This window comes from Aythya fuligula, chromosome 26 (assembly GCF_009819795.1).
Source record: "Aythya fuligula isolate bAytFul2 chromosome 26, bAytFul2.pri, whole genome shotgun sequence".
In the NCBI taxonomy this organism is placed as follows: Eukaryota; Metazoa; Chordata; class Aves; order Anseriformes; family Anatidae; genus Aythya; species Aythya fuligula.
Window position 1 is genome coordinate 1,946,341 of NC_045584.1, and position 23,795 is coordinate 1,970,135.

Here is a 23,795-nt window from a genome sequence, read left to right on the forward strand (position 1 = left end):
TCCACGGAGGGGGATGCGAACACATGCACTGCGAGGCGGCTTAATCCTCTTCCGAGGAAGATTACTCAGAGCAGCCGGGGATGCCAAATCAAATCAGATCCGAATAAAGGTTGCGTGAGCGCAGCGCTCTCGAGGGCAGACAGCGCCTGTGCGGGCGCGAGGGCCCCACGTGGATGCGTTTTCGCGCCGGCCCGCTGCGGGAGCACGTGCTCCAGCGCGGCCGCCGCAGGGATCGGCTCAGAAAAACAAACAAAAAAACAAAGCGACAAGAAGAAAGGGGAAAATCGCAGTCTGGTGGCAATGTTTTTAAACCGCACAGCTGGTGGAAGACATAACTGACCCAACTGTCCCGAGCCCTGTTTTGCATGCTGTAAATCTGCTGTGCTCAGAGATGTGGAGCGCAGAAACGCCAGGACAAACAGAAAAAGAGCTCAGTGAAAAGGAGCAGGTGAAGGAGCCGCTCGCAGCCCTTGCGGGAGCTGGCACATCCCAGCTGGAGCCGAGCGGGCCCCATGGGATGGAGGACAGACATGGCCCCCCAGGCACAAATAGCAGCAAACACAGAAAAACACAACGGGAGCGCTTGTGGCACTAAGGAGGAACGAGGCTGCCTGGAGGCACGGAGCAGAGCGTGGATCCAGGACACTTCACCCTTCTCCCCCTGGGTCTCAGCAGAGCACCAGGACCTGGCCTTGCTGCCTGGCCTCGGGCTGTGCTGCACCAACACCAACCATGAGAGCTGGGGAATTTCAGCACCAGCCCCAGGGCTGGGACAGGCTGCGAGCCCCTAACTGGTGCTGGAGGGCAGCGCTGACTGCCTGACCCAGTTAATACCAGTAGGCCAGTTAATACCGGTAGTGGGATGGAGCTGGGTCCCCCGGGGCGATGTGGTGAGGGTCAGAGCACTCCTGCTCACCTGCGACACCCCCCAGCTGCCACAGGAGCCGGGGAAGCACAGGCAGAGTGGGTCCAGCAGGAACAGCACAACAGAAAAACATCCACCGTGTAAGAGCCACGCGAGAGCTGGGTGTGAAGAATTTATTTCAAACAAAAATCCCCCAATGAAAGTTGTACAAAAGGAACAATATCAGACAAGAGTGGTCGTTATAAAAGTGTTCACAGATACAAAAAAAAAAGTCCTCTGAGCAAGCCCCAGTGAGCCGAGCGTGGTCCCAGCACAGAGGCTGAGGCACGCCTGGCTTTGGCTCCTCATGGAGCCCCGTGGGCGCTCATCGGGGTTGTCTCAGAGAGGGAATGCAAAGGTCCCCAGCCCCCAAACCCTGCCCAGATGGTGCCAGAGGGTGTGGGGTCAGCCCCAGCAGGCACCTTGCAGCACCCGGCTCCCACAGCAGCAGCACAAATTGCTGCTGGGCCTTCCTCACCGTGCCGGGGCTGCCGGCCCCTCTGCGGGCACAGGATCAGGCCCCTCCTGAGCAGGTCTCTGGGCCCTGGAGGGCTCATTTCAGCTCCACATCTCCCATCAGCTTTTGTGGCTGCTGCCAGCCTCGGAGCAGACTTCTTTCTCGTTTTCTTGGCCACCACGGAGCCCAGAAAGACCCCCCAGTGGTGGCACTGCAGGCGGGGGGCTGGTTTTCAGCCCCAGCCTGGGGGGAGGCAGCAGCACATGGTGCAGGTTTCAGGCCAGCACGCAGGAAGCAGCTTCCACATTCTTGGTAAGTGGCACCAAAAGGCCACCACACTCTGCTGCTTTGGAAACAAATTCATCCCCCCAGTCCTCCGCCCTGACAATAATCCTTGGAAGTCTTTACATTTTTGGCCAGGCTGTTGAGGCAGCTCAAACCATTCCCCCTGCAGGCATCACCAGGCTCGTGGCAACATTTCTCAGCAGCGGACAAAGGCTCTGCTTCATCTGGCCAGAAAAAGGCCTGTTACTTTCTTAGGACACTGCAGCCCTGGTGAGCTACTGCCGGAGAAGGGCTGCACCCGCACCACCACGGGATGAACTCAGCACAAGATTATAAAATATTCTCTAATAATCCTGAAAAAATACCTCCAAGCTCCTGTTTTCCGTGACAGGAGTTGCCAGAGCACAGCCACTGCAGACAAGGTGAGTGCAATCTTGGCTCGTGCCGAATGTCCCATCCGAACCCCAAAATGCTGGGGCGGTGATTAACCCTCTGCGTCCCACCTAGCTGCTCACACCGCAGGGTTTCACACGTGCTCTCCCTACCACGCACGAGTCCACGCCACCAGCCAGCCCTGCAGCTCGGTGTCAGCCCGTGGGACAGTCACGGCAGGAGCACGGAGGGCAGCGATCACGGACGGGGTCTCAGCGCTGCAGCTCTGGTCGCTCAGCCGCCGCTCGGGCGCCGTTCCCAGACCGAAGGGCTGCGAGGGTGCAAGCTTTCAACCCGACGGGTTGTCACACTGTCAGTCACATCCGAGGTGCTTCTCTCAGCAGGTCATGCAGCGTGGACGGATGTTGTCTGACGGTGGGTTTGGATCAATCTGCAAAGCCGAATTTAAAGTCAGGAACCCCGGCAGTGGTCACATCCCCCCCATCTCCCTCCAACTCCCAAGGCCAGGTCCGCAGAGCTGGGGGATTTGTTACCTCTGAATACAGTGGAGGTGGTCGGAAGCGAAACTCCTGGATGTAGGCGAAGAAGGGACCTTCCAGGACACCGCCCAGTTCGCTGGGGCACGGCGGAGCCAGGCTCTGCTCAGCCTCCGGGCTGGAGACGACTGACGAGTATTCAGGGGGAGCTGAAGAGAGGAAAAAAAGCCATCAGGGACCAGAACATGCAGGTAAAACGGCTTCTAATTCACTATTTCCCAAACCCTCCCAGTTCTGGGTAAATGGCACCAGTTCAGAGGGAACCCACAACTGAAAAATTAAGTAAAAAAAAAGCAAAAGCTAGTCCTGGAGCAAGGGGCAAGGCTGAGAACTTGCTCTGCCCCCCTCTATCACGAGGGGCTTGACCAGGGGGGTTTGCAGCACCCAGGCAGACCCCAGGGAGATGCTCACCCTCTGGCTGCTCGGGGATGGTGCTCAGCCAGTCCAGGTTGATGCTGTACTGGCTGCTGACGCTGGACGTGCGGCTCCCGAACGGGTGCAGCGGGATTGTTCCGATGACAAGCGGCAGCTCGAGGAGCAGCTTGGACGTCCCAGGAATATCCACGCAAACCTGCAGAGACAGGAGGCAAGAGGGAAACTTAGCTGTTGGTGTTTCCCCAATCCAGAGGGGCGGATCTTTCTTCCCCAGAGCACCAGCTCAAGCTGGCCAGAAGGGAATTCCAGAAGGGAATTCTTGTGGTGGGAAGCAGAGGGAGATGTGAACACTCCAGCACAAGCCCTCACCCCCTGCATGCCATGGGGAGCGCAGCCACAGCTGCACGGGAGGAACCCGAGACCTCACACAGGTCACCAGCCCCAAAATGCTCAGCACCAGCACCCACGATGAGCACAGCTCTGGTGAGACGGGGAGCACAACCGGGAGCTGAACCTTCTACACTGGTCCCCGCCAGGTCCCTCACCTTCAGGGAATATTCCACTTGGATGATGCGGCACTGGAGGATGGACGGCCCCACCGGTGGGATCTTCAGCGCCCGCCCGTGCCACACTTCCCGCTTCCCCGCCGCGATGGAGTCACCAACGATGCTGGTGACCACCGACTTCTTCTGCTTCTTGGTGCCCCGAGCAATGAAGGTTTGAGTCTGGATGATGGCCGCCTTGGGCACCACCGCCCGGCTCGTGCAGTTGTCGATCTCAGCAAAGATAGGGATGACCTCACCTGCCAAAAGAGACGTGCGTGTTGGAGGAGGGGAGACAGAGCCCGGTCCTGCCCGAGGAATTCCTGCACAGGATCACCAAGGGCTCGTCCTGCTGGCTGGCACAAGGCTTCGTCTAGCGGGAGCGTGTCCCGAGGAGGCCGCTCGCATCAGGTGCGTGCCCTAATGCTCTCTAATTTTGTGCCAGAAGGCAAGAGCCCAGCTCGCGGTGAGCCCAAATCCTCTCCCACCAAGGTTTACCCCAGGGCCCGCAGAAGTTGAAGGACGCCAGCACGGTGGGGTGCTCACCTGGGGTGTAGCCTTTTCGGTCTATCTTGGCAGTCACAGAAACCTGGCCACGATTACAGTACCAGGCACGAGCAAGTTTCTCCTTAGCACCTGCCTGCGGAGCCTGGAAAAAAATAAAGGGACATATTTGAGCTATTTGGAAAGAAAGGATGAAAGACAAAGCGAACACCTCCCTGGCGCTGACAACCTGCTCGGGGAGCATCAGCAAGTTCCTAGGAATCTTATGCAAGATGCTTTCGCAATGCATTTCAGTTCCCAAAAAAACAGGAGGCACAGATGACCTCCGTGCTCCTCGGGGCCCAGCCCAGGTAGTGCTGGAGGGCACGAGTCACAGGGGACAAACATTCCCTCTGGACATCAGGCCCGTGACACGTTTGACAAGCTCACTTTAGGCACTGGCCAAGCTTTAGACGCTGCAGCCCCGAGGCGGAGCAGGGGGAGCTCACCAGCAGCGCAGGCGTGTTGATGTCGATGGGTTCGATCACGGTGAACTCCTTCTTCACCTTCTTCACCGTCGACCAGGGTCTGTGCAGCTTGGCTTTCACCCAGTAGCGCACGCTGCCGTGCTTTCCCTCGAAGGAGGTAGCCAGGGTCCTGTGTACAAGCAGGGAGCAATTCAGGAGGGCTCTGCTGAAAGGTTCAGCTCCGAGGTGCCCCGTCCGCCCTCCCCAGGACCTGTGTCACACACCGAGCAGCTCCTCTTCCCCTTTACATTAAGGCAACAAAAAACACGAACTTACTCCGGGAGCTGGAAAGTGAAGGGGAACTCGTGCCTTCCTGCCTGCAGGACGGTGACTTCACCATTGTCTGTGGGCAAAACAGATTGAAGACGATTATCTCGCATCTGCAGGACTTCCTCCCCGAGCAAATGGGTGACGGAGCAGTGCAGGCAGGGAAGGAGCAGCACGACACTGCTGGAATATTTCTGCCGGGGTTAAACTGCAGCAGCAGCAACAACAACACAGCTGTGACCCGCGGCCAGGCACGTCCCGCGGGCACCGGGCTCTGCTCTCCGCACACCCCTGTGCGTGCAGTGCCTTGGGGAGCCAGGGGCTGCCCGGGTGGGCTCTGCTTCACCCTGTGGCTGCCCAGAACGGCAGCTTGGGCACTTGGAGCTAAGGAGGGTGGCCGAGCACCCTGTGCCCTGCAGGGCTGCACCCCACCGTGCTCGGTGGGGCTGGCTGGGACCCCTGGGGCTCTGGAGAATGCAGCTCCCTGGGGCTGCTTCTCCACCAGGGGTGGGATTAGAGAAGGGGGGGACACCAAATGGGGTGTCCCCAATCGGGTGTCCCCAATCGGGTGTCCCCAATCGGGTGTCCCCAATCGGGTGTCCCCAGCTCCCCAAGAGCCGGGCTGCAACCCTAACCCTAACCCCAACCCTCACCCTAACCCCGGAGCCCCCAGCCCCAACTCCCCCCCCCCCATCTCAGCTCGACCCCCGCGGTACCTGGCGGGGCCAGCAGCGTGTCTCGGTGGCTGAGGAACTCCACCTGGTCGCTGTAACTCTGCGTGTAGGCGGTGCTGGAGCCGGCGCTGCGGGACTCGGTCCAGTGGACTCGAGCAGCACCGATCGCCCGCAACCGGAGCGCCCCGAGCTTCGCCGCCGCCGCCAGCTCCAGCAGCACCCGGCCGGCCACCGCTTGCCCGGGGCTGAAAGCGGCCGGAGCCCCTCGCTCCGCACCCTCCAGCACGATGGCGAAACGTTTGAGCCGATCGAAAAGCATGGCGAGATGGCGGCTCCGGCTCCTAACCTCACCGCCCCGCAGCTCCGCTTTTTAAGTGCCCGGCGCGCCCGGGGGCGGCCCCCGATGGGGCGGGACGGGGCGGCCCCGGAGGGTGCTGAAAAACAAGGGGGAGGAGGCAAAGGGTGGCCGCCAGCCCTCCGTGTCCCCCCTCCCCACACACACACCTCGGTGGGATGGGGGCTCCCCAAAGCTCGGCACCTCGGAGGTTGCGGGGCTGGGGTGGCCGAAGGGTGGCCGAAGGGTGTCCAAGGCTTCGGCTGGTGGCGGGGGTGGGGTGGGATGGGGAAGAAATGGGGTAGGATGGGTCGGGGATGGGGTGGGGATGGGGTGGGATAGGGCAGGATGGGGTGGGATAGGGCAGGGTGAGGAAGAAATGGGGCAGGGTGGGTCGGGGACGGGGTGGGGATGGGGTAGGATGAGGGAAAAATGGGGCAGAATGGGTCAGGGATGGAGTGGGGATGGGGTAGGATGGGGTGGGATAGGGCAGGATAGGGCAGGATGGGTCGGGGATGGGGTAGGGTGGGTTGGGGATAGGGCAGGATGGGGTGGGATGGGGCAGGATGAGGAAGAGAGAGAGCAGGATGAAGCAGGGATGGGGTAGAACGGGGTGGGATGGGTTGGGGATGGGGCAGGATGGGGAAGGAATAGGGCAGGATGAAGCAAAGACGGGGCCAGGATGGGTTGGAGATGGGGCAGGATGAGGAAGGGATGGTGCAGGATGAAGCAGGGACGGGGCAGGACGCGGTGAGGATGGGGGCTGAGCCGCCAGCCCCGCAGGGACCCCGCAGAAGACCCGTGTGTGAGCTCGGCGTTTGCCCCCCGTACATCAGCCCCTCTCTGCTGCGGTGCTGCTGTCCCCGCGTGAGGAAGGCTTCTGGCTCCCATCACGGCCGTGTCCCTGACCCCACACACCCCAGAACTCCTCGTTCTCAGGCTCGCAGCCGGCGGCTGTGACCGGGGGGTTCCTCACCCCCCTCGATCAGCGCGCCTCGGAGCGGCAGCGCCTTCCCGTCCCGTTCCCGCAGCGCCGGGCGCCGCACACAGACGCGCTCACGTCTTTCCCAAGAGCCATTCCCAGGGGTCAGAACAGGCTGCAACTGGATCTCGGCTCCTCGCACGGCAGGGCCGGGCCAACTGGCGGTGAAGGGAAAGCTGGTCTGGGACATCGCTTCGCTTATTTCTAAGAAATGAAGTACTGGCTCCCATTCAGCTTGTGCAATTACACAGTGAGCAATGCATCTTTCCCCGCGCCTTTTAACCAGGGAAGCGCTGGTTCTCCACCAGCTCGTGCTGGGGTTTGTGTGGGGCTGCTCCAAAATTCGGCGACAAGTTATATCTGCGTGGGCAGCGCAGGGGTCTCGCTCCGTCATCAGCATCTGCTGCTGGTGCTCGGTGGGGGTAAAGGCATGAAAACGGGGAGCTGTTGGTTCTTGGCACGGACGCCACCATTAGCAGCACCCAGAGATGCTGTAAAAGGGAGAAGTGGGGCAGAAAGTGGCCCGTGCCCCCTCCAAAAGGGTTAACTCAGCCTCAGAAGCTTCCACTTTAATCATGATTGTCACATTTGCGAAGCAGCAGAGCTCTCCACCCCGGGCACGGGCCTGGGATAAGACAAAACAGGCAGGCATTAAAATGTTACTCAGCATTTGGCTGCGAAAGCCTTGAGGATTTTCGAGTTGCTCCCAGCCGTGTTGGGCAAGTCCCGCTGTGCTGAACCGGGTTGATCTCAGCCCCTGAAAATGAGCTGGGCTGGAGCCTCGCAACGCTTTAGCTGCCTCCAAAGGCAGACTGGAAACGTCTGCCTCCCCCGCGAGGGAAGGGGACCGCGTTTTGTTTTACGTACGTGCCCGTTTGCTGCCACGAGCAAACATGAATCAGAGCAAACACTGCGAGGGGAGCCCGACAGCAACGGGGAAGGAGGAAGGAAGGCACGGCACGGCAGGACTCAGGCGGTGACGGCAGCCCCGGGAAGGCGCCCGGTGTCCCCGCCGCGATGCACGGTGGCACCGGAGGCCGTGTGGGTCCTGGTGGGGGGGGTCCTGGAGCTGCAGTGGGGCCGAGGCGGCTCCGTCCTGTGCTTTTCTCATCCCTGCTGCAGCCCGTCAGCTCGCAGCCCCCAGCCTGTGACTCAGCCGTCGCCCACGGGATGCGAATCTCTGCAAACCTCCCTCCCGTGCCGCAGCCACCGCCGCTCGCGAGGCTGCGAAGCCCCGCTGCGACCTGCCCGGGACCCACAGCACCAGGGGTTGGGGTGGCGGTGGAGGGGTCTCTCCTCTCCCCAAAGACCTAGGGCTGCAAGGCCCAGGGTCACAACCAGCTCACAGGGCTTTTCGTGCCCACAACCGGCTGAAAGGCAGCCGGGCTGCAGGCAGGAGCCATCTCCAACTCATCAGCCCCATCTAGAGTCTGGCCAGGCTGAAATTAGCTCCAGCAGAAGCTGGCAGTGGTTCTTAAGGAGCTTCTCCTTCCCCAGCTCACCCTGGGGACCCTGATACTGCTCCCCGATGGCTCTGGAGCCACGCAGGGCTCTGCCCAGCAGCCGGGGTCAGCAGCTCCCAGACCCCTCTCACAGCACCTCATACAGCAGCAGCCAGGGCCTTGGCTTTGCCCATGAAAGCCCTATCTTCTCCTCTCTTCCTGTGCCCTGTTTACACAATATACATTCAATGGCCCTGAAACGCAGTCCGAACATCCTTCTTCCACCCCTTCTCACGTCTCGAAGCACAGCACCCCCGTGCCAGCCCTCACCACCCTGCTAGGAAACTGCAGATAAAGTCACAGCTGAGTGGAGAGCAGAGCGGAGGGCGCTTATCTCCGCCTGGCTTCCCTCCTCTGCACTGCCTTGTTACCATGACAAAACCTGCATTTTTTAAACACCACGCAGACACAGTTGATCTCATCGAGAAGCAACAAGGGAGCAGTCACAGGGCCTGCAGATGATGGCACGTTTTCACCAGCCTCTCGCTAGCCGACCCCAGGAACGTCCTCACGCTGCCACCGGTGACGGGGGGGACGGAGCAGGAGCCCAGTGGGATCCACAGGAAGGGATTTTGGCCGCAGAGCAGCGCTTCTCCCCAACCCACAGCCTCCTTAAAGCACTCCTGTGATCACAGGCCCGTGTCCCTCTCACAAAGGAGAGAAGGAATCACTCGGTGAACACAGAGGATAAAATCACAGCCCGCAAGTTCTGGCGAGCCTCCCTGCTCCCCACGGAGCCCACTTAAACTCTCCCCACGCAGCAGGCGAGGGCCAGAAGCCATTAGCTCCGAGCTACGGGAGCGCAGGGTGCTGGCAAGGCCAAGCAGCTCCTGTAATTCCTCCAGCCCTTGGCTAAGCGCCCTCCTCCAGCCGGCTCCGGGGGCTTGGATAATACCCAGTCCTCGCAGCAGAGTGCAAACATGCTCGCGGCAGCTCGTGGCTTCTCTAAAGAAATCCACTGCAGGGATAACGGGGAATCAAACTCACCCTATACCCTTACAGCTAAGGCAGCCACCATCCAAACAGTGTGATGACCACTCAGGATCTTCTCCACTGGAGTTCAGGGCGCGGGCTTCTCCCACATCCTTAATTGTCATCAGGCCGCTTAACGCACTCGCAGCTGCCAAGGGGCCATCCTTAGGCACAGCGCAGAAGGGCCGCTGCCAAAAAGACAGAAACTCGGGAGTAATGCAGGTGTTTGGAGCAGGTGGCTAGGCACAGTCATCCAGAAAAGGGGAATATGGCCCTAAAGTGCAGTCTAGGGGCAAGAACACCTCCAGAGCAGCAGCTGCCATCGCTCCTGCAAGCTCTACGTTTGCCAGCTGGGCTCCAGCACAACGACATGCCCTCAGTACGTAGCATTAGGCACCCTCGGACACCAAGCAGGACAGGCAATAAAATGGCATCGGAAAGGGGAGGAGGGGAAGCACAGAGCCACGGCTGTAACAATGCCATTGTGGGGGAGGATAAAAGACAAGCGCTTTCGTAAGGCAGAGTTAAGGAGCGGATGGACAGCTGCGACGTCCCATATCCCTTGGCTCTGGAGCATTTCATCCCAACTAGGCAAATAATTCAGGTGGCTTGTCCTCATGCAGTAGGTCCAAGCAACATGCCAGCTGGGCATGCGGTTCCAGCATCAGAAAACTGGAAACAAATATTTACTGAGCGACTAAGTGCTCTTTCCACGCTTGTGAACAGACACTTCTATTTGCACTTCCCTGTGCAAACAGAACAAAAGCCACAACCCTTTCGTGCTCACCGCCCCCCCCCGAAACCAGCAGCAAAGAAACCCTTGGCAGAGGCCGAGAGGGATGCTGCTGCTTGCAGGTGGCACCGACCTTCACGGGAAGGGTGGAGACCTGCCCAGAGGGGGTGCCTGCAGCCCACGGGGGTCCCAACCCAACACCTTTTAGCACAGAACCACCCCCGAGCCCCAGCCTTACCGGGGATGAGCTGGCAGCGGCGGTACAGGAAGGTCTGGAAGGCCGTGTAGTCGTGGTAGACGGTGTTGAGCCCCACGCTGTGGCTCTCCAGCCAGTGCACGAAAGCGCGGCCGCGAGCGCACACCTCCAGCGCCCGCAGCCGCAGGGCACCGCGCAGCTCCAGCCGCACGCGGCCGTGCAGCAGCTCCCCGCTGCCGTAGGCACCCCACACTCGCCCGTCCTCCAGCTCCACCACCAAACTCCTCACACGCCTGAGGGGCTGCATCGCTGCTGCCCCTGATGATCCGGGCAGCTCCACGAGGCTGTCCCCACTTTGGGCAAGCGGGACGGGCACCACTGCGGCCCTCCAGGGAAGGGGAGAAAGAGCAAAGGCTGTCCCGAAATCCCTATTTATCCCTGCCCCTACAGGCCTAGCCCTACAGGCCTAGCTCTGCCAAGGTCGGACTGAGACCCCGTTTTATGGTGATGTTTTAGTGCTGACCCCGTGTGCGAGGCTGGTGCAGCGCCGAGGAGGGGGCCGTGGAGGCGAGTGACGCGTTTTTAAGCCGAAGAAGCAACAACGTCAGACGTTGTCTTATCTCTGAGTCACAGACGCTGTTGATGTGCCACTGGTACGTGCTGGTGGCTCCGTCCGCAGGGAGCTGTCACGCAGCACCAGCCGCGCTGGCAGCTTTCATGTCACTGGGGGGAGCACAGAAAGGCTGTTCGGCCTTCCCAAATTCAGGCATCCCTGAGGCGTTTCTGGAAGTGGATGGAGAGGGGTTTAGAAAGCCAAGGCCCTTTCCCCAAAAGCCAGCTTTGCTTTCTGTGTCTGAAATTGCATCAAAATCCACGTGAAAAAAAAAAAGTAAACAACCCCAGGGTCCTCCCAGCAGCAGCTCCCCAGCCAGCTGGGACCACCACAAGGCTGATGTTCACCACGTAACAACCCCAGTGACCCACGGCTGTTCCTGCAGTAGTGCAGTTGGTGGCAATGCCACCTCAGGGTCACGTAAAAGCTATGGGGCAGACCCGTGGCATATGCGAGTCCCTGTTACTACACCAAGTGATGCAATCTAGGCGTTTGAATCGAGGTGTTTGCAACCTACCGGTGTAAGACACCGATGTGAGGTGCCTGTGGGAATTTGCAAGGCTTGAGTGTGCAGCTTCTGTGAAGTACGTGTGGAGCACAGAACGTCCCTTTCCCAAGAGAAGCAGAGTCAAATCCCAAGAGGAAAACACAAGGGGTTTGTGGGCCCAGCCCCTGCTTACGTACAGAACGCAGCGATTGGAAATGATTCAGTAATGCCTGCTCGAATGCTTCGGTGTTGGTTTGCAGCACACATGAATCAAGTCTGTCTGCATCAAAAGGCCAAGACGAGCTTGTGAAGTGGCAGCTGTGACAAGGCACCAGCTGACCCTGCTCACTTGGCCTCCCAGGGGAGGGAGCTGACCGCCCCACACGGATCCAGCTTCAAAATATCTACAGCCCAAACAGAGTTAGTGCAAGCTCAGCATTCAGGAAATCCACGTGAGCTATCAACTCAACAAAAATACACTGCTCGTCGCTAGGAAAACAGCCCACTCATCATAAGCTGGGGAGGGCTACCTCTCTGTCCTACTGTTCACTGACCTTTGGTTTCAGGCCTTGACACCAAAATCTAAACAGATAACAAGGGAAGATTCCAGCCCACATACAGCCCTGACAGTGCCTCTGATCTCTTGCCCTTCCTCTGAGCTTCCCCTACCCCACCTGCTCCCTCCTGCCCCAGCACCTGCCCGGAGGCACTCTGTGGGTCTTGCAACCCACAGAAATGTGTCACCCATATCTTTGGGCTGATCCCCAGATGTTTATTCTTGTTGTCACAACACTTTGTGTCCTCATTCAACTCTTGAAATAAATGTTACCTGTAATAACACACAGGTGGGCCAAAAGCAGGGCACCAGAAGAGCTAGGTAAAACAACACAGAGGCAGTCGATAGCGCAGGAAGTCCCGGGCAGTCAGCGAGAAAGGGGGAACATCATGGTGCAAAGACCACCTTCCTTCGGGGGCAGTATCCTTTCAGGGTCCCCAGTGGGACACGGCTCACTTGGGAGTCTCCCGTTTGGATTTCTGCTGGGCCTCTGTACTTAGGTGTGAACGCATCCTTCTGCTCTGTGCTGAAGAGGTCCTGCGCCCTCCAGGGTAGCACCAAGTGTGAGCATTTCATCTGAGGAGACAGAAGGGCTTTCAGTGTGGGGGCACAGAGCTGGGGAAGAGGCAGACATTACCCTGACTGGACACTTCTGGACATGCTAATTTATGCCTGAGATTTTCCCCTTCTGATCCTCTGGGAGGACCAAAAGCACCTTCCCCCTCCCTCCAGCGTTCCCCTCCCTTGGCTTAGGTCTTAGTCACCTGTCCCTCCCCTCCCTTCAAAGATTTTCTCAGCTCCAACTCTGCTCCCCAGAGCGCGTTTTCTAAAGACTGGATACAGACAGGATTTGATGCATGACTGTCCCATTTTAAATGGCTCAAGAGCACACATCAAATCTGATGATGTTAATGGGGCGGCTACAGCTTCGCTTTGTGTAATCCTGCTTCCCTAACCTGCCCGTGGTAAATGCAAGCCTATTAATGCTGTACCTGCTGTAGCATGTCTTCAGAGAGTTGTCGTTTCTGCTGTCTGTGTGGGACCAGCATGGCCTGCGTGGTTGTGACAGGACTTTCATCTGCTCACAGATTGAAGTAGAAAGAAAATTCAAGCCAGTAAATTAGGAAGCAACATCAGAAAACGTTGCAGTTTGACTTGCAGTCACAGATCTGCATGCATTTCCACTAACGAGAGGCAAAGACAGACTTTGCAGTCAGCACTTCACTGAAAACCTTTGGCCAGCATACAACTGCAGTCAGACAGTTCTCAGAGTGAGGAGATAAATTAAGAAAATCACATGGAAGATACAGGAATATCATTCCATCTAGTAGTTATGTGTCCAATGAAAACAGCAGTTGCTGCTGTGATCTGTTCCACATCTAGTAAAACAAATGGATTAAAAACAGATACATGGTGTGAAGGGACCTCTCTCAGCTGCAGAATACTGGCCACCAGAAAGAGGAGGCAATGCCAGGAGGATTTTCTTAATGCCTCCCACGACCAGCTCTAACTGCATCTCTTCCTGAGGTTGCAAAAGCTTTTGATTCAAATCCTTTCCTTCCTCCCCCGAGTACAAAAACAAGGCAACTTCAAAATACAAACATAGCAAGGGAGAAAGGTCAAGCCACTGGTTCATGTCCCAGAAATCACTCATGTCACCATCTGAATATGCCAACAATTGCTGTATGATAACAGTGAATGACTACAGCTGGCACAGGCATCAAGGTGATGGGTAAGCAAGACTTCCAGCACCACGACAGTCTGAGCAACTTAATCTTACTGTGGTAGTCGAAGGGGATGTGGCTGCCACGTTGATTCTTGCCTCCTGTCACCCTCTGGGTCTGGTGTGGTGGCTGATAGTCTGACTGCTGCGTTGTGCTGAAGTAACAGGAGCCTGAACGGTCAGCTCCTAAGCAGATGCTGCTTTGATGTTTCTGCAGTTGCAAGTCAGGCTTTGGTGAGAAGTTCCACCTGCCAGTCTAGAGAACACAAGAGCTGGCTTTAACAGAAATAGGCTGTAGCTGGGAGAGGTGCCCTGTTTCACATTACTCATGTAGATTTTCACATTAGACTCATGCAGCCCAGAGTCTAGGATTGCCACCCAGTGTGGAAAGGGGAGAAGAGACAATATTGGCCTAAGGAGGTGCCAGAAGAGTGTGCATTAAAAAGGAGAGATTCTCCACCAGAGAATCACCTGCAAAGCTGGGAACAGACCTCTGGGTAGAAGAACTGCGTCGTAGTCATTCTTGCTAGCGCAAGGTTCTCAGGATCTTCGTCGCCTCTGGGGATGGAGGAGGCATTTCTGTTTGGACGAGCAACAGCTACAGGCTCTGGCAAAGGCAAGAATGAAAGATGTCAGAGAAACTCCATCCTCTGCATGATTTATAGCTACAGCAGTTTCTCCAAATGCAATAAAGCACAGGAATAAATACAGCTATTTAACCTGCCAGGGAAGTAGGGTGAGGATGAAACTGAACCTCACAGTGAGGATACTGGTACTGAGTACACAAAAATGATAAAAGATTAGAAATATAAAATTGTATACATACAATATCCATGTATTGTATCTTTTTATAATTATATCATTAAGAACAAGCAATAAAACCCACCGTTCAGCTGGTTATAAACATCAGCAGCAGTCTGTGCGTTGTCTCTGTGTCACAGACTTACCCTACCTAGATTGTGTACTGGGAAGAGCTCTGATGTTGACGTGGAAAATCTGGTGCAACCATCCCCTAGCTGCAGGTTTGTGTGGTGGATCTGGAACACAGCACGCTCCTTGTCGTAGACCCTGCAAGATATCAGATATGAGCTGCTTAAATAGCAATGTTCATCAGAAGGACCAACTCCTGGAGATGCCTGACAGGCTATCCTACTGAATACCTGTGCTTTCTCTTGTCTGGAACAGTGTAGGCATGTTTCTGCTCACTCACAGATCCACTGCTTCTTGGATCCCCAAATTTAATACGAGACATGTGCTGAAGGGAAGCCAACAGAGCTACAGAACTGCTGCTTAAAGCACAATCCCCGTGTTTCCCATCTCTGCCTTTCCATCCCTCTGATTTTCACATGCATAAATCACACCCCTTTCAGTACAGGATTCAACAAGGCAACGTGATGTCCTTTAACTGTGTCCTGGTCCTCCTCAAATTCATTGTTACCTTTTCACTTGGCTTTACAGGTGGACTCCATTCACCTTTAAACTGTGCTTGATAAGAAGTGTGGTAATAGGATCGTCCATCCCCTTTAATAGGACATCCTGCCAAACAGCCAGAAGGGGAAATGAATGGTGTTATTTCTAAAAATGCTATATTTACATCTGTAAGGAAATATTCGTGATATTGAAGCTGCAATTGCAAGGCAGCTGCTCTTTTAGCATTTTCATACTCCTGAATAAATTTAGTATAGTTAAACAGCAAAAGGACGAACACCAGATTGCAACAAGGTGAACTGCAGGATCGCAGAATGTGGATGTGGTGCATCAGAAGTGGTGCAGGTTTGGTGTGAGAACTGCAACATCTGAGGCTACAGTGAGCAAAGATGTTCTCTGCAGGAAAAGCTTGGCTGGTGAGTGGCTCTAGTTAGCACAAATAAACCTGTTTTATGAGCATCAGGTTGATTTATTCAGCTATGAAATCAGAAAGGAAAATACCCAAATCGTTGTAACAGCTTTAATTATTTGCAGCGTGCCTCTGAGCCATGCCACCAAAAATCCCCGCAGCCCTTTAGACTGTGAGGACAACTCACCCCTGTACACATGACGTGCCCTGGCAACAGGCTGGATCTCGTGTGCTGGATATGAGAAGGTGTAGACAGACGGAGGGAGCCTTATTTTCTCTCTGTCTCCACAAAGAACATTATCGCTCCACTCCTGGGCTTTGGGAAGGGCAGGTCTCTGGGGGGGGACATCAGGACAGGGGTAGTTCTCCCTTGTCGTTGAGGTGAGGACCTGGATGCGGGGGTCCGCGTGCATGCGGACGCATGATGCTGGGGGCACAATGGGGGTGACCGGCTCCAGGGGCTTCTCTGGAAAGGCGAGACGCGTCTCAGAGCACAGCTCCCTGCCCACAGCCAGCCTCTGGTTCAGCACATCCCCGCTGCGGGGCTGCGCGGCCGGCGCCGGCCGGTGAACCCCCCAGAAAGGGGGGAACTGAACGTGAGAAAACGGCCAACCGGCCTCCTCGGGGACTCTACAACCAGCTCCTAGCTGCAGGCGGGATCCCTGCGGGACGGAAACCCCCGTGCTGGGGGCTGAGGGAGGGCACGAAGCCGCCATCCCCTCACGAAGGCCTCGACGGAGCCTTGCAGCCACTAGGCCTCGTCACCATGGCAACGGCCGCGCTGCGCCATGTTCCCGGCCTGCCCCGCGCGGCCCAACCCGGAAGCGTTGCCATGGCGGCGGCGGGGGGGCTCTGCGGCCTGGTCGCCGCGCTCGAGTCCTACCGAGGCCGGGACCGGGCGGTGAGTGGCGGGGGGGCGGCCGGGCCGGGCAGGGCCCGATCCCGGTTGTTCCTCACCGGGCTGTGCCCCCGCAGGTCCGCGCTCTCTGCTATGGCTGCCAGCTGGCTGGCGGGGCGCTGGGAGGGCGGCAGAGCCCCGCAGCGGGGCTGTCCGGCAGCCTCCTGGCCGTGTCAGCGCAGCTCAGCCACTGCCGCACCGTCCTGCGGCTCTTCGACGACCTCGCCATGCTCAGCTACAGCCACGGCTACGGGTTGGGGCCCAAGGTGAGCGCAGGGTGGCGGTGGGAGTGCTGGGAGCAGCCCCGGATGGGCTACGGGTGTTAAGGTGTGGCCGCCGTGCTCCCCACAGGACGAGGACGCGGTGGTGCGCGGGCTCTCGGTGCTCTGCAACGTGGCCGACCAGCTCTACTACCCCTGCGAGCACGTCGCCTGGGCGGCTGACGCTGGCATCGTCCCCGCCAGCTCGAGCAAGTGGTGGGAGGCGAGCACCAGGCTCTGGGGTTTGTCCCTGCTCCTGGGCATCCTGCGGTAAGGCCGGCTGGGGAGCGGGATGAAACGAAGGCACCTCTACCCTGAGATGCTCACGGATGAGGTTAACACTAAAGTAAAGTTCTCCCCTTCCGTGCTACAGGAGAAATAACTTTCAATCTGTTTGTTTTCAGATCTGTGAGAGTTTTGTTCCAGTTAAGAAAGAAGCTGAGGCAGCAGAAGCGGTAGGATTTCTTTTCCTGGCTCTCCGTCTGTTTCAACCCAAATATTTTTATTCTCATTTATGAGCCATCATTAACTGTTATTACGCACTGGGCTGTTACTAACACTATTCTTGCTTTCAACAGTACATTTTCGCCACAGGATCGAAAGAAAATGAAAGCCCAAGTGAAGAGTGAAGTTCTGAGCATCATCAGTAACATGGCAGATCTCGCCAATGCCATCCACTGGCTGCCACCAGGATTTCTTTGGGCTGGGCAGTTTCCGCCGTGGTTAGTAGGACTCCTGGGGACCATCTCTTCCCTGATTGGTATCTACCAGGCATCTAGAGAGAGTAATTCTGGAGCTGCATGAGCCATGTTAAGCCTCTGGAGTCCAGTTTTTACATGGTAAAAATGCGTTTATTGAGGCAGGGTATATTTTAACTTTCCTGGCTATCGATGATTGTAATTCTGTGCATCCTGTAATTGAGACTGTAATCGAGGTCCCTGTTACAGAGAGGATCATGTATGTTTAACACATTTTATAACTCCTCATCAGAGAAATCTTTCAGGTTAATCCTCTGAAAATTGAGAAATCTCATAGGGTTGATGACATAGAGGAAGAAAGTTGTACTCACTTCCATCCTTCCAACCTGTACTTCAAAAGGCAAACACAATCCTCTGGTCTTCTCTCCTTTAAAAGAGCACAAAGTCAGTGTTTGGTGGAGAAATGGCCACGGTTCTTCTACTCAAAACTTCCCAGGGATGGATTCTGCGAGTTCAAGCCCCAGGCTCAGCACTTGGTGCCTCATCTGAGCCAGGGAGGGGACCTTTGTCACAGAAGCTTCTCTGTCAGATATTTTGGTGCTTGAGCTCAGAGCAGATGCCCAAAGCACAAAGAGGAGCAGGTGGCAGAGGGAGGCTGCTGGGTTGTGGGCTGTTTAATTTATGACAGTTGTGTTTCTGTAGAGGTGATACGGGAAAGAAACACCAGCTGTAAGCAGTGCCTTACTAAGCTTTCTTCCAGCCTCTGTTACTCATTTATGAATAAATACTGTGAATTGAGACTTCTCGGTTAAACCAGAACATGCAAAAAAAAGTGCAGAGGCTTCAGCTGTGCCTTTGTGGAAGGCCACCGGGTGGAGCTCTTCCACCGAGCTCTGTAAGAGCCAACTGACTTTTTAAAAAAAGAAACAAATCTATTAATCACTTTTGAAAGGACTGGTCAAACCAATGCAAGAATGCGTTTTACAGTCATATTTCTAAGCAGTGCCAATAATAAATGAGATGAATGCTTCAAAAGTGGCCTTGAGTCATCGTTACTTTTGATAACTAGACAAATGTTATTTATCTGGCTGTAGAAAGCCCCAAACTGTTTCTAGGCAACAAAACACGTTTGTGCTGTGTTAGCTGCAGCACCCCCAAGGGCAGGCAGAGACCATCTGCTACCCGCCTTTCTTCTGGCAGAATAATTCAAAGCACCTGACTGCTTCAGCTTTTCACATAGCTGCATCTTTTGAAAACAGTTCTGCTTAGTCCGAGCAGTGTTTGTGCTCCATGTGCCTCAGTTCCACACAGACCACCTTTCCAGTACGTTTAGCTATTTATTTTTTGGCATGGACAGGGGAAACTCTCTGCTACCGATGTTCAAAGAGCATAGCAAGGTCTTGATACTCTTTATCCTTTGCCCTGTCCTTGCTGCCCTGCTTGGTTGTTTATCTGGACCTTCACCCTGCTAAATGCCAGTTCTGCCACAGGGGGTGTCTTACTGACTTCACTCAGGAGTTGGTGGCAGATTTGCAGGTGTTTGCTTGCAGCACGACTCAGCTTGCTGGCAGCTATTATCTGGAAAAGGCTCTTTCTGTAATCACACTGCAGGTCTTGCCTCAAAACGGGTGGAGCACCTGGGCACGGCTGCTTACAGGCAGCTGTGGCTGTTGCTCAGTCCTGTCCTCAGATGTCACCAGCTGTGACATAGCAGTTTTTTTTTTTTAGATCTGTCAGATCCTGTATGCGTGCGTTTGAAACCTGGTTAAACCACTCCTTCGGGACATGCTGTGCTGCTCAGCATGGGACAAGGTGCAGTTACAGTGATTTAAAACACAAAACAACTGTGCCTATGCAAACCGCCTCTGATGCAGAAGTAGTAAAAACAAATCATGCTTTTAATGTAGTGAAATGATGCTGTAAACTGGCTTAAGTGCACTTGTGTTATACACTTTGTGTTGTCACGCAGCTTTAAGCTGTGGACATTAAATAAAGCCCAGGAGGATTCTCGGGTGTGGGGCTGTCTGAACCTACTGCTGTCCTGTTGAACCGTTTGGCTCCCAAATCACCCACAGTGTTTAAGCACCTATTGGTGGCGGCTGCTAGCTGCTGACTCCGTGGCAGCACTTGCTGCAGCTGACTTTATCTTTTTTGCACGAGGTCTAACGAGGGCAGAACTGATTCCCAGGAGGGAACCTGCCGCTGCTTTTCGCTGTTAACATCCCTCAGCCCTACTCAGCTCTTGCCTTGCCCCACGCAGGAAACATTTGCTGAGCAGGGATGGTTCGTTCCGGCCGTGACCTCACTTTGTCAGCAAGCCGCGATGCGAAAGGCCGCGAGCAGATAGCGCGGATGGCTGATAACGGCTCAGAATCGTGGCTCCTGCTTTATGGCCCCTTTATGGCAGGGCGACAACCAACAAAGCCGCAGCCGCGCTTTATGGCTGGCAGATCTGGCGTGCCGCTCCCCTCCCCGGGCTTGCTGGAAGCCTGCTGCGGAAGGGAGGGGTGCTGCTGGCCCAAGGGTGCGGGTGCAGGGGTGGGAGAGAGGTGGGGGCAGCGCTGCCCGGCGCCACCCTACTACCTAGGAAGGCGACGGGAGGGAAAGGGTTAACGCGTGGCGCACGCGCGCGCCCGGCCCGGGGCTCTCATTCACAAAGAACGAGCCGCGGGCGCCGGCGGGCGCTGATTGGCTGCTCCGCCGCGGGGGGGGCGGGACCTGCGGCGGGGCGGCCACGCGGCGGCTGCGGGGCGCGGCGGCAGTAGCGGGGCGGCGGGCGCGGCGGGCGGAGGCGGCTCTGGGGCTGAGCCCGGTAAGGAGCGGCACCGGGGGAAGGGGGAGCACCGGGAGCACCGGGACTGCCCAGCGCCACCCGTTCAGGACGCGGCAGGCCCCGTGCTCCGTCCCCGTTGGGGTCCCCGGTCGCCGGGCACCGCGCTGCCCCCGCTCAGCTGCAGCACCGCGGGGCTCGCCCCGCACCCGGAGGTGTCCGAGCCTCGCCGCTGACCCCCCCTCTCTTCCCCGGTCCCTCTCCGGTTATCCGCCTCGGAGCAGCCTCCCCACCATGTCCGTGAGCAGCCACGAGAACCGGAAATCCCGCTCGAGCTCCGGCTCCATGAACATTCAGCTCTTCCACAAGCCGGGCCACGCCGACAGCCTCCTCACCCACCTGAACCTGCTCCGCAAGCGGCACCTCTTCACCGACGTGGTGCTGCGCGCCGGGAACCAGGCCTTCCACTGCCACCGCGCCGTGCTGGCCTCCTGCAGCCGCTACTTCGACGCGATGTTCAGCGGGGGCCTGAAGGAGAGCAGGGACGCCGAGGTCAACTTCCACGACTCCCTCCATCCCGAGGTGCTGGAGCTGCTGCTGGACTACGCTTACTCGGCCCGCGTGCTGATCAACGAGGAGAACGCGGAGTCCTTGCTGGAGGCCGGGGACATGTTGCAGTTCCAGGATATTCGGGATGCTTCGGCCGACTTCCTGGAGAAGAACCTCTACCCGGGGAACTGCCTGAACATGCTGCTGCTGTCCGACGCTCACTGCTGCGAGCGGCTGCTGGAGCTGTCCTGGAGGATGGCGTTGGCCAACTTCACCTCGCTCTGCAAGACCGAAGATTTCCTCCGCCTGCCCAAAGACAAGCTGCTCGAGCTGGTGGAGAGCGAGGAGCTGGAGGTAGAGGACGAGACCCTGGTGTACGAAGCTGTTATAGGCTGGATCCGGTACGATTTGCCCCGACGCCACGAAGTTCTGCCGGAGCTGCTGCGCTCCGTCCGCCTGGCTCTTCTCCCCGAGTCCTACCTGCGGAAGCAGGTGGCCTGCGAGAAGCTGGTGACCAGCCACAAGCTGGGGGAGGAGATCGTGGCCGACGCGGTACGATGCAAAATGAAGATCCTGCAGAACGACGGCCTTGTCACGGGGTGCTGTGCCCGGCCCCGCAAGGTCAGCCAGGCCCTGCTGCTGCTCGGTGGCCAGACCTTCATGTGCGACAAGATTTACATGCTGGATCATAAAACCCGCGAGATCATTCCCCGTGCTGACATCCCAAGCCCCCGCAAGGAGTGCAGCGCCTGCGCCATCGGGTGCAAAGTGTACATCACGGGTGGCAAAGGCTCCGAGAACGGAGCCTCCAAGGATGTCTGGGTTTACGACACCCTCCATGACGAGTGGGCGAAGGCTGCACCCATGCTGGTGGCGCGGTTCGGCCACGGCTCCGCTGAGCTGGACAACTGTCTGTACGTGGTGGGGGGTCACACGGCAGGGAGCGGCGCCTTCCCGGCCTCTCCCTCCGTCTCTCTCAAGCAAGTCGAACACTACGACCCCCAGCTGGACAAATGGTCCTTGGTGGCCCCTCTCCGCGAGGGCGTAAGCAACGCCGCCGTGGTGGGGGCCAAGATGAAGCTGTTTGTTTTCGGTGGCACCAGCGCAAACCAGGAGAAGCTGCCCAAGGTGCAGTGCTTCGACCCCTGCCAGAACCGCTGGACAGTGCCTGCCAGCTGCCCCCAGCCCTGGCGCTACACGGCCGCGGCGGTGGTGGGCAGCCACATCATCGTGATCGGGGGGGACACGGAGTTCTCTGCCAGCTCCGCGTACCGCTTCCACAGTGACACCTTCCAGTGGTCCAAGTTTGGGGACGTGACCGCTAAGCGCATCAGCTGCCGTGCTGTTACGTCGGGCAACAGGCTGTACGTGGTGGGGGGCTACTGCGGGGCTCAGCGCTGCAAGACGCTGGACTGTTACGACCCCTCGTCCGACACCTGGAGCAGTGTTACAACGGTGCCTTACTCCCTGATCCCCACCGCCTTCGTCAGCACCTGGAAGTACCTCTCTGCCTGAGCTGCGGAGAAGCTGGGAGGTAAATGGTTGCGTGCCAACGGAGAGCTGCTCCTTAACTCTGTGCTGCGTGAGGGTCAGACTCTGAAGGGCAGATGTGCCGTGATCCTGGCTGGAGTTGTCCTAGAGAACAGCCTCGATGCAGGCAGCGGCTCCAGAAATGTGCTTCTAGGCTGGTAGTTTGAGATCCAAAACCCTGCCAGAGAGAGCATCTTTTTAGACGCTCAGATGCCGCGGGGAGAAGATTAGTATAAATAACAAGACACTTAACCTGGCGTCCTAGTCCTTCCCCTGAGTCTTGGCCTATGCAAAGATTTTGGGGAATGCTAGCTGCGAGCAGGATTGGGTGTCCCTGGTACAGAAAGTACAGAAAGCTCATTGAGACGATCACTGCGTTCACATGCTGTTGGGGGGAGCTCGGGCAGACGGTGCGGTGCCACGAGGGGCTGGCTGCTGCTTTTAGCACAGCTTCCTCCTCCTGGTGCCACAGTTAATCTGCTAGTGGCACCCAAATGTCTTGTGGGACACGAGGGCTATGAGCTGGTGCCAGAACAAGATTATAGCTGGGATTTAGTCCCAGGATGGCTGGTAATTGCATCTGTAAAACAAGCCCTGTCTACATATAAACATAGGGTTTCTCCACGTCTAATTACTCTCTGGTGTCCCCTTTAAGCCATTTCTTTCCTGCTACTCAGCAATTAACTTTTTTTAAAAGTTTGCAACTGGAATTAAACCTTCCTAGATACTTTTGGCAGAAAAGATGCCAGTGAATCACAGATCCCCGGCTTTTTTTTTTTCCCCTTGCAAGAGATCTGCTAACTGAACCAACTTGTTTAATAAGATAATCTGTAACACCTCTAGAAAATTCTTGGCTGCAGAGGGGAAGAAGCAGTAGTCATTCCACAATAGCAGATTTCTCTTGGTTTTGAGCCCTGGGGAGCATTCTTGTGTTTAGTGCGCACGTCTCAGTGCTCTCTTCACACCTGATTTTGCCAGTTGTACCTCGCCAAGGACCCAGACAGAAGACACGGGCAGTAGGAGTGCCTCCCTGCTACCCAGCAATCTGAACTCTCCTGGATGCCAGCCCTTTTACAGATCTCATTAGCAGCAGCAGGGCTCAGGGCAGCGCAGCTTTGGCTCTGAACCGCTTCTGTAAATCCCCTTCGTTCAGATCAGGGAGGGGACAAGCACAGAGGGGCCCCTGTGGACTGGCAGCTTGTGCTGTCCCTTGAGAGGGCACAAGGTTTCCAAGTTGTCTGCTCACTCGTGATCTCTGACTGGGAGCCAGAGGATTGTTTTGTACTTCTTTCTTTTAATATTTTAAGTGATATTTTTACTGGAAAGGACAAAGGAAGCTCTTAAGTAACTGGCAGTGGGCTCTGGGCTGTGCTGCTGTGTGATAGCTGTGACTTGGAAGGCAGTCAGCACCAGAGGCAGTTGCCTGAGATGTCTTAACACGTGACAGTACTTTGCCCATGGGCTAGTTCTGTACATTTATATATTTTTTTTTATACAGCAGTTGTGTGTGTTTATTACTTAGCCTGGACTTTCTTTAATAAATCTGAATAAAACTCACTGTGTCCCTTGCCTGTTCTGTATGCTTAATCTGCAAATTCTCCTAGCCCACACTGGACATAAATGTTTAGTAAAATTAGCAAAGAGCACTCCCTGCTTGAGGGAGTGCTCTTTGAGGGAGAGTCCAAGCCTTAATCTGCAGGAGAGGGATAACA

At 56.5% G+C, this 23,795-nt stretch overlaps 4 protein-coding genes across 4 annotated transcripts; 2 read left to right on the plus strand and 2 right to left on the minus strand.

The window, feature by feature from the left end:
• Positions 1 to 1,035: 1,035 nt before the first annotated feature.
• On the minus strand, positions 1,036 to 5,765 carry ARRDC2 (arrestin domain containing 2). The gene is made up of 8 exons (XM_032203670.1): positions 5,486 to 5,765; positions 4,779 to 4,845; positions 4,485 to 4,632; positions 4,039 to 4,141; positions 3,496 to 3,752; positions 2,987 to 3,146; positions 2,573 to 2,724; positions 1,036 to 2,469 (listed from the first exon to the last, which is right to left on the minus strand). Exons 1-8 carry the CDS (start codon positions 5,760 to 5,762, stop codon positions 2,416 to 2,418), a joined length of 1,218 nt encoding a protein of 405 aa, XP_032059561.1. The 5' UTR covers positions 5,763 to 5,765; the 3' UTR covers positions 1,036 to 2,415.
• A 6,440-nt stretch (positions 5,766 to 12,205) lies between these two features.
• TEX45 (testis expressed 45) lies at positions 12,206 to 16,094 on the minus strand. Its single transcript, XM_032203927.1, has 8 exons — positions 15,566 to 16,094; positions 14,980 to 15,077; positions 14,702 to 14,796; positions 14,494 to 14,609; positions 14,033 to 14,148; positions 13,599 to 13,797; positions 12,811 to 12,896; positions 12,206 to 12,394 (listed from the first exon to the last, which is right to left on the minus strand). Exons 1-8 carry the CDS (start codon positions 16,092 to 16,094, stop codon positions 12,206 to 12,208), a joined length of 1,428 nt encoding a protein of 475 aa, XP_032059818.1.
• Positions 16,095 to 16,144: 50 nt separating this feature from the next.
• On the plus strand, positions 16,145 to 18,260 carry PEX11G (peroxisomal biogenesis factor 11 gamma). The gene is made up of 5 exons (XM_032203928.1): positions 16,145 to 16,279; positions 16,354 to 16,542; positions 16,628 to 16,806; positions 16,941 to 16,991; positions 17,115 to 18,260. The coding sequence occupies exons 1-5, from the start codon at positions 16,145 to 16,147 to the stop codon at positions 17,338 to 17,340; spliced, it is 780 nt and encodes a 259-aa protein (XP_032059819.1). The 3' UTR covers positions 17,341 to 18,260.
• Positions 18,261 to 20,258: 1,998 nt separating this feature from the next.
• Positions 20,259 to 23,640, plus strand: LOC116499095 (ectoderm-neural cortex protein 1-like). Its single transcript, XM_032203710.1, has one exon. The coding sequence runs from the start codon at positions 20,299 to 20,301 to the stop codon at positions 22,066 to 22,068; it is 1,770 nt and encodes a 589-aa protein (XP_032059601.1). The 5' UTR covers positions 20,259 to 20,298; the 3' UTR covers positions 22,069 to 23,640.
• Positions 23,641 to 23,795: the final 155 nt, after the last annotated feature.

What these genes read in the sequence shown, in the direction of transcription:
- ARRDC2 (XM_032203670.1), bottom strand. Translation starts at nt 5,762, where the DNA reads ATGCTTTTCGATCGGCTCAAACGTTTCGCCATCGTGCTGGAGGGTGCG. An exon ending in CATCCCCGAGCAGCCAGAGG is followed by an intron (nt 2,725 to 2,986) that starts GTGAGCATCTCC and finishes TCCTCTCTTCAG; the next exon opens with CTCCCCCTGAATACTCGTCA. An exon ending in CACCTCCACTGTATTCAGAG is followed by an intron (nt 2,470 to 2,572) that starts GTAACAAATCCC and finishes TCGGCTTTGCAG; the next exon opens with ATTGATCCAAACCCACCGTC.
- TEX45 (XM_032203927.1), bottom strand. Translation starts at nt 16,094, where the DNA reads ATGGCGGCTTCGTGCCCTCCCTCAGCCCCCAGCACGGGGGTTTCCGTC. An exon ending in GGCACGTCATGTGTACAGGG is followed by an intron (nt 15,078 to 15,565) that starts GTGAGTTGTCCT and finishes GCTGTTTGGCAG; the next exon opens with GATGTCCTATTAAAGGGGAT. An exon ending in CGCAGTTCTTCTACCCAGAG is followed by an intron (nt 13,798 to 14,032) that starts GTCTGTTCCCAG and finishes TGTGTTCTCTAG; the next exon opens with ACTGGCAGGTGGAACTTCTC.
- PEX11G (XM_032203928.1), top strand. Translation starts at nt 16,145, where the DNA reads ATGGCAACGGCCGCGCTGCGCCATGTTCCCGGCCTGCCCCGCGCGGCC. An exon ending in ACCGAGGCCGGGACCGGGCG is followed by an intron (nt 16,280 to 16,353) that starts GTGAGTGGCGGG and finishes GTGCCCCCGCAG; the next exon opens with GTCCGCGCTCTCTGCTATGG. An exon ending in GCTACGGGTTGGGGCCCAAG is followed by an intron (nt 16,543 to 16,627) that starts GTGAGCGCAGGG and finishes TGCTCCCCACAG; the next exon opens with GACGAGGACGCGGTGGTGCG.
- LOC116499095 (XM_032203710.1), top strand. Translation starts at nt 20,299, where the DNA reads ATGTCCGTGAGCAGCCACGAGAACCGGAAATCCCGCTCGAGCTCCGGC.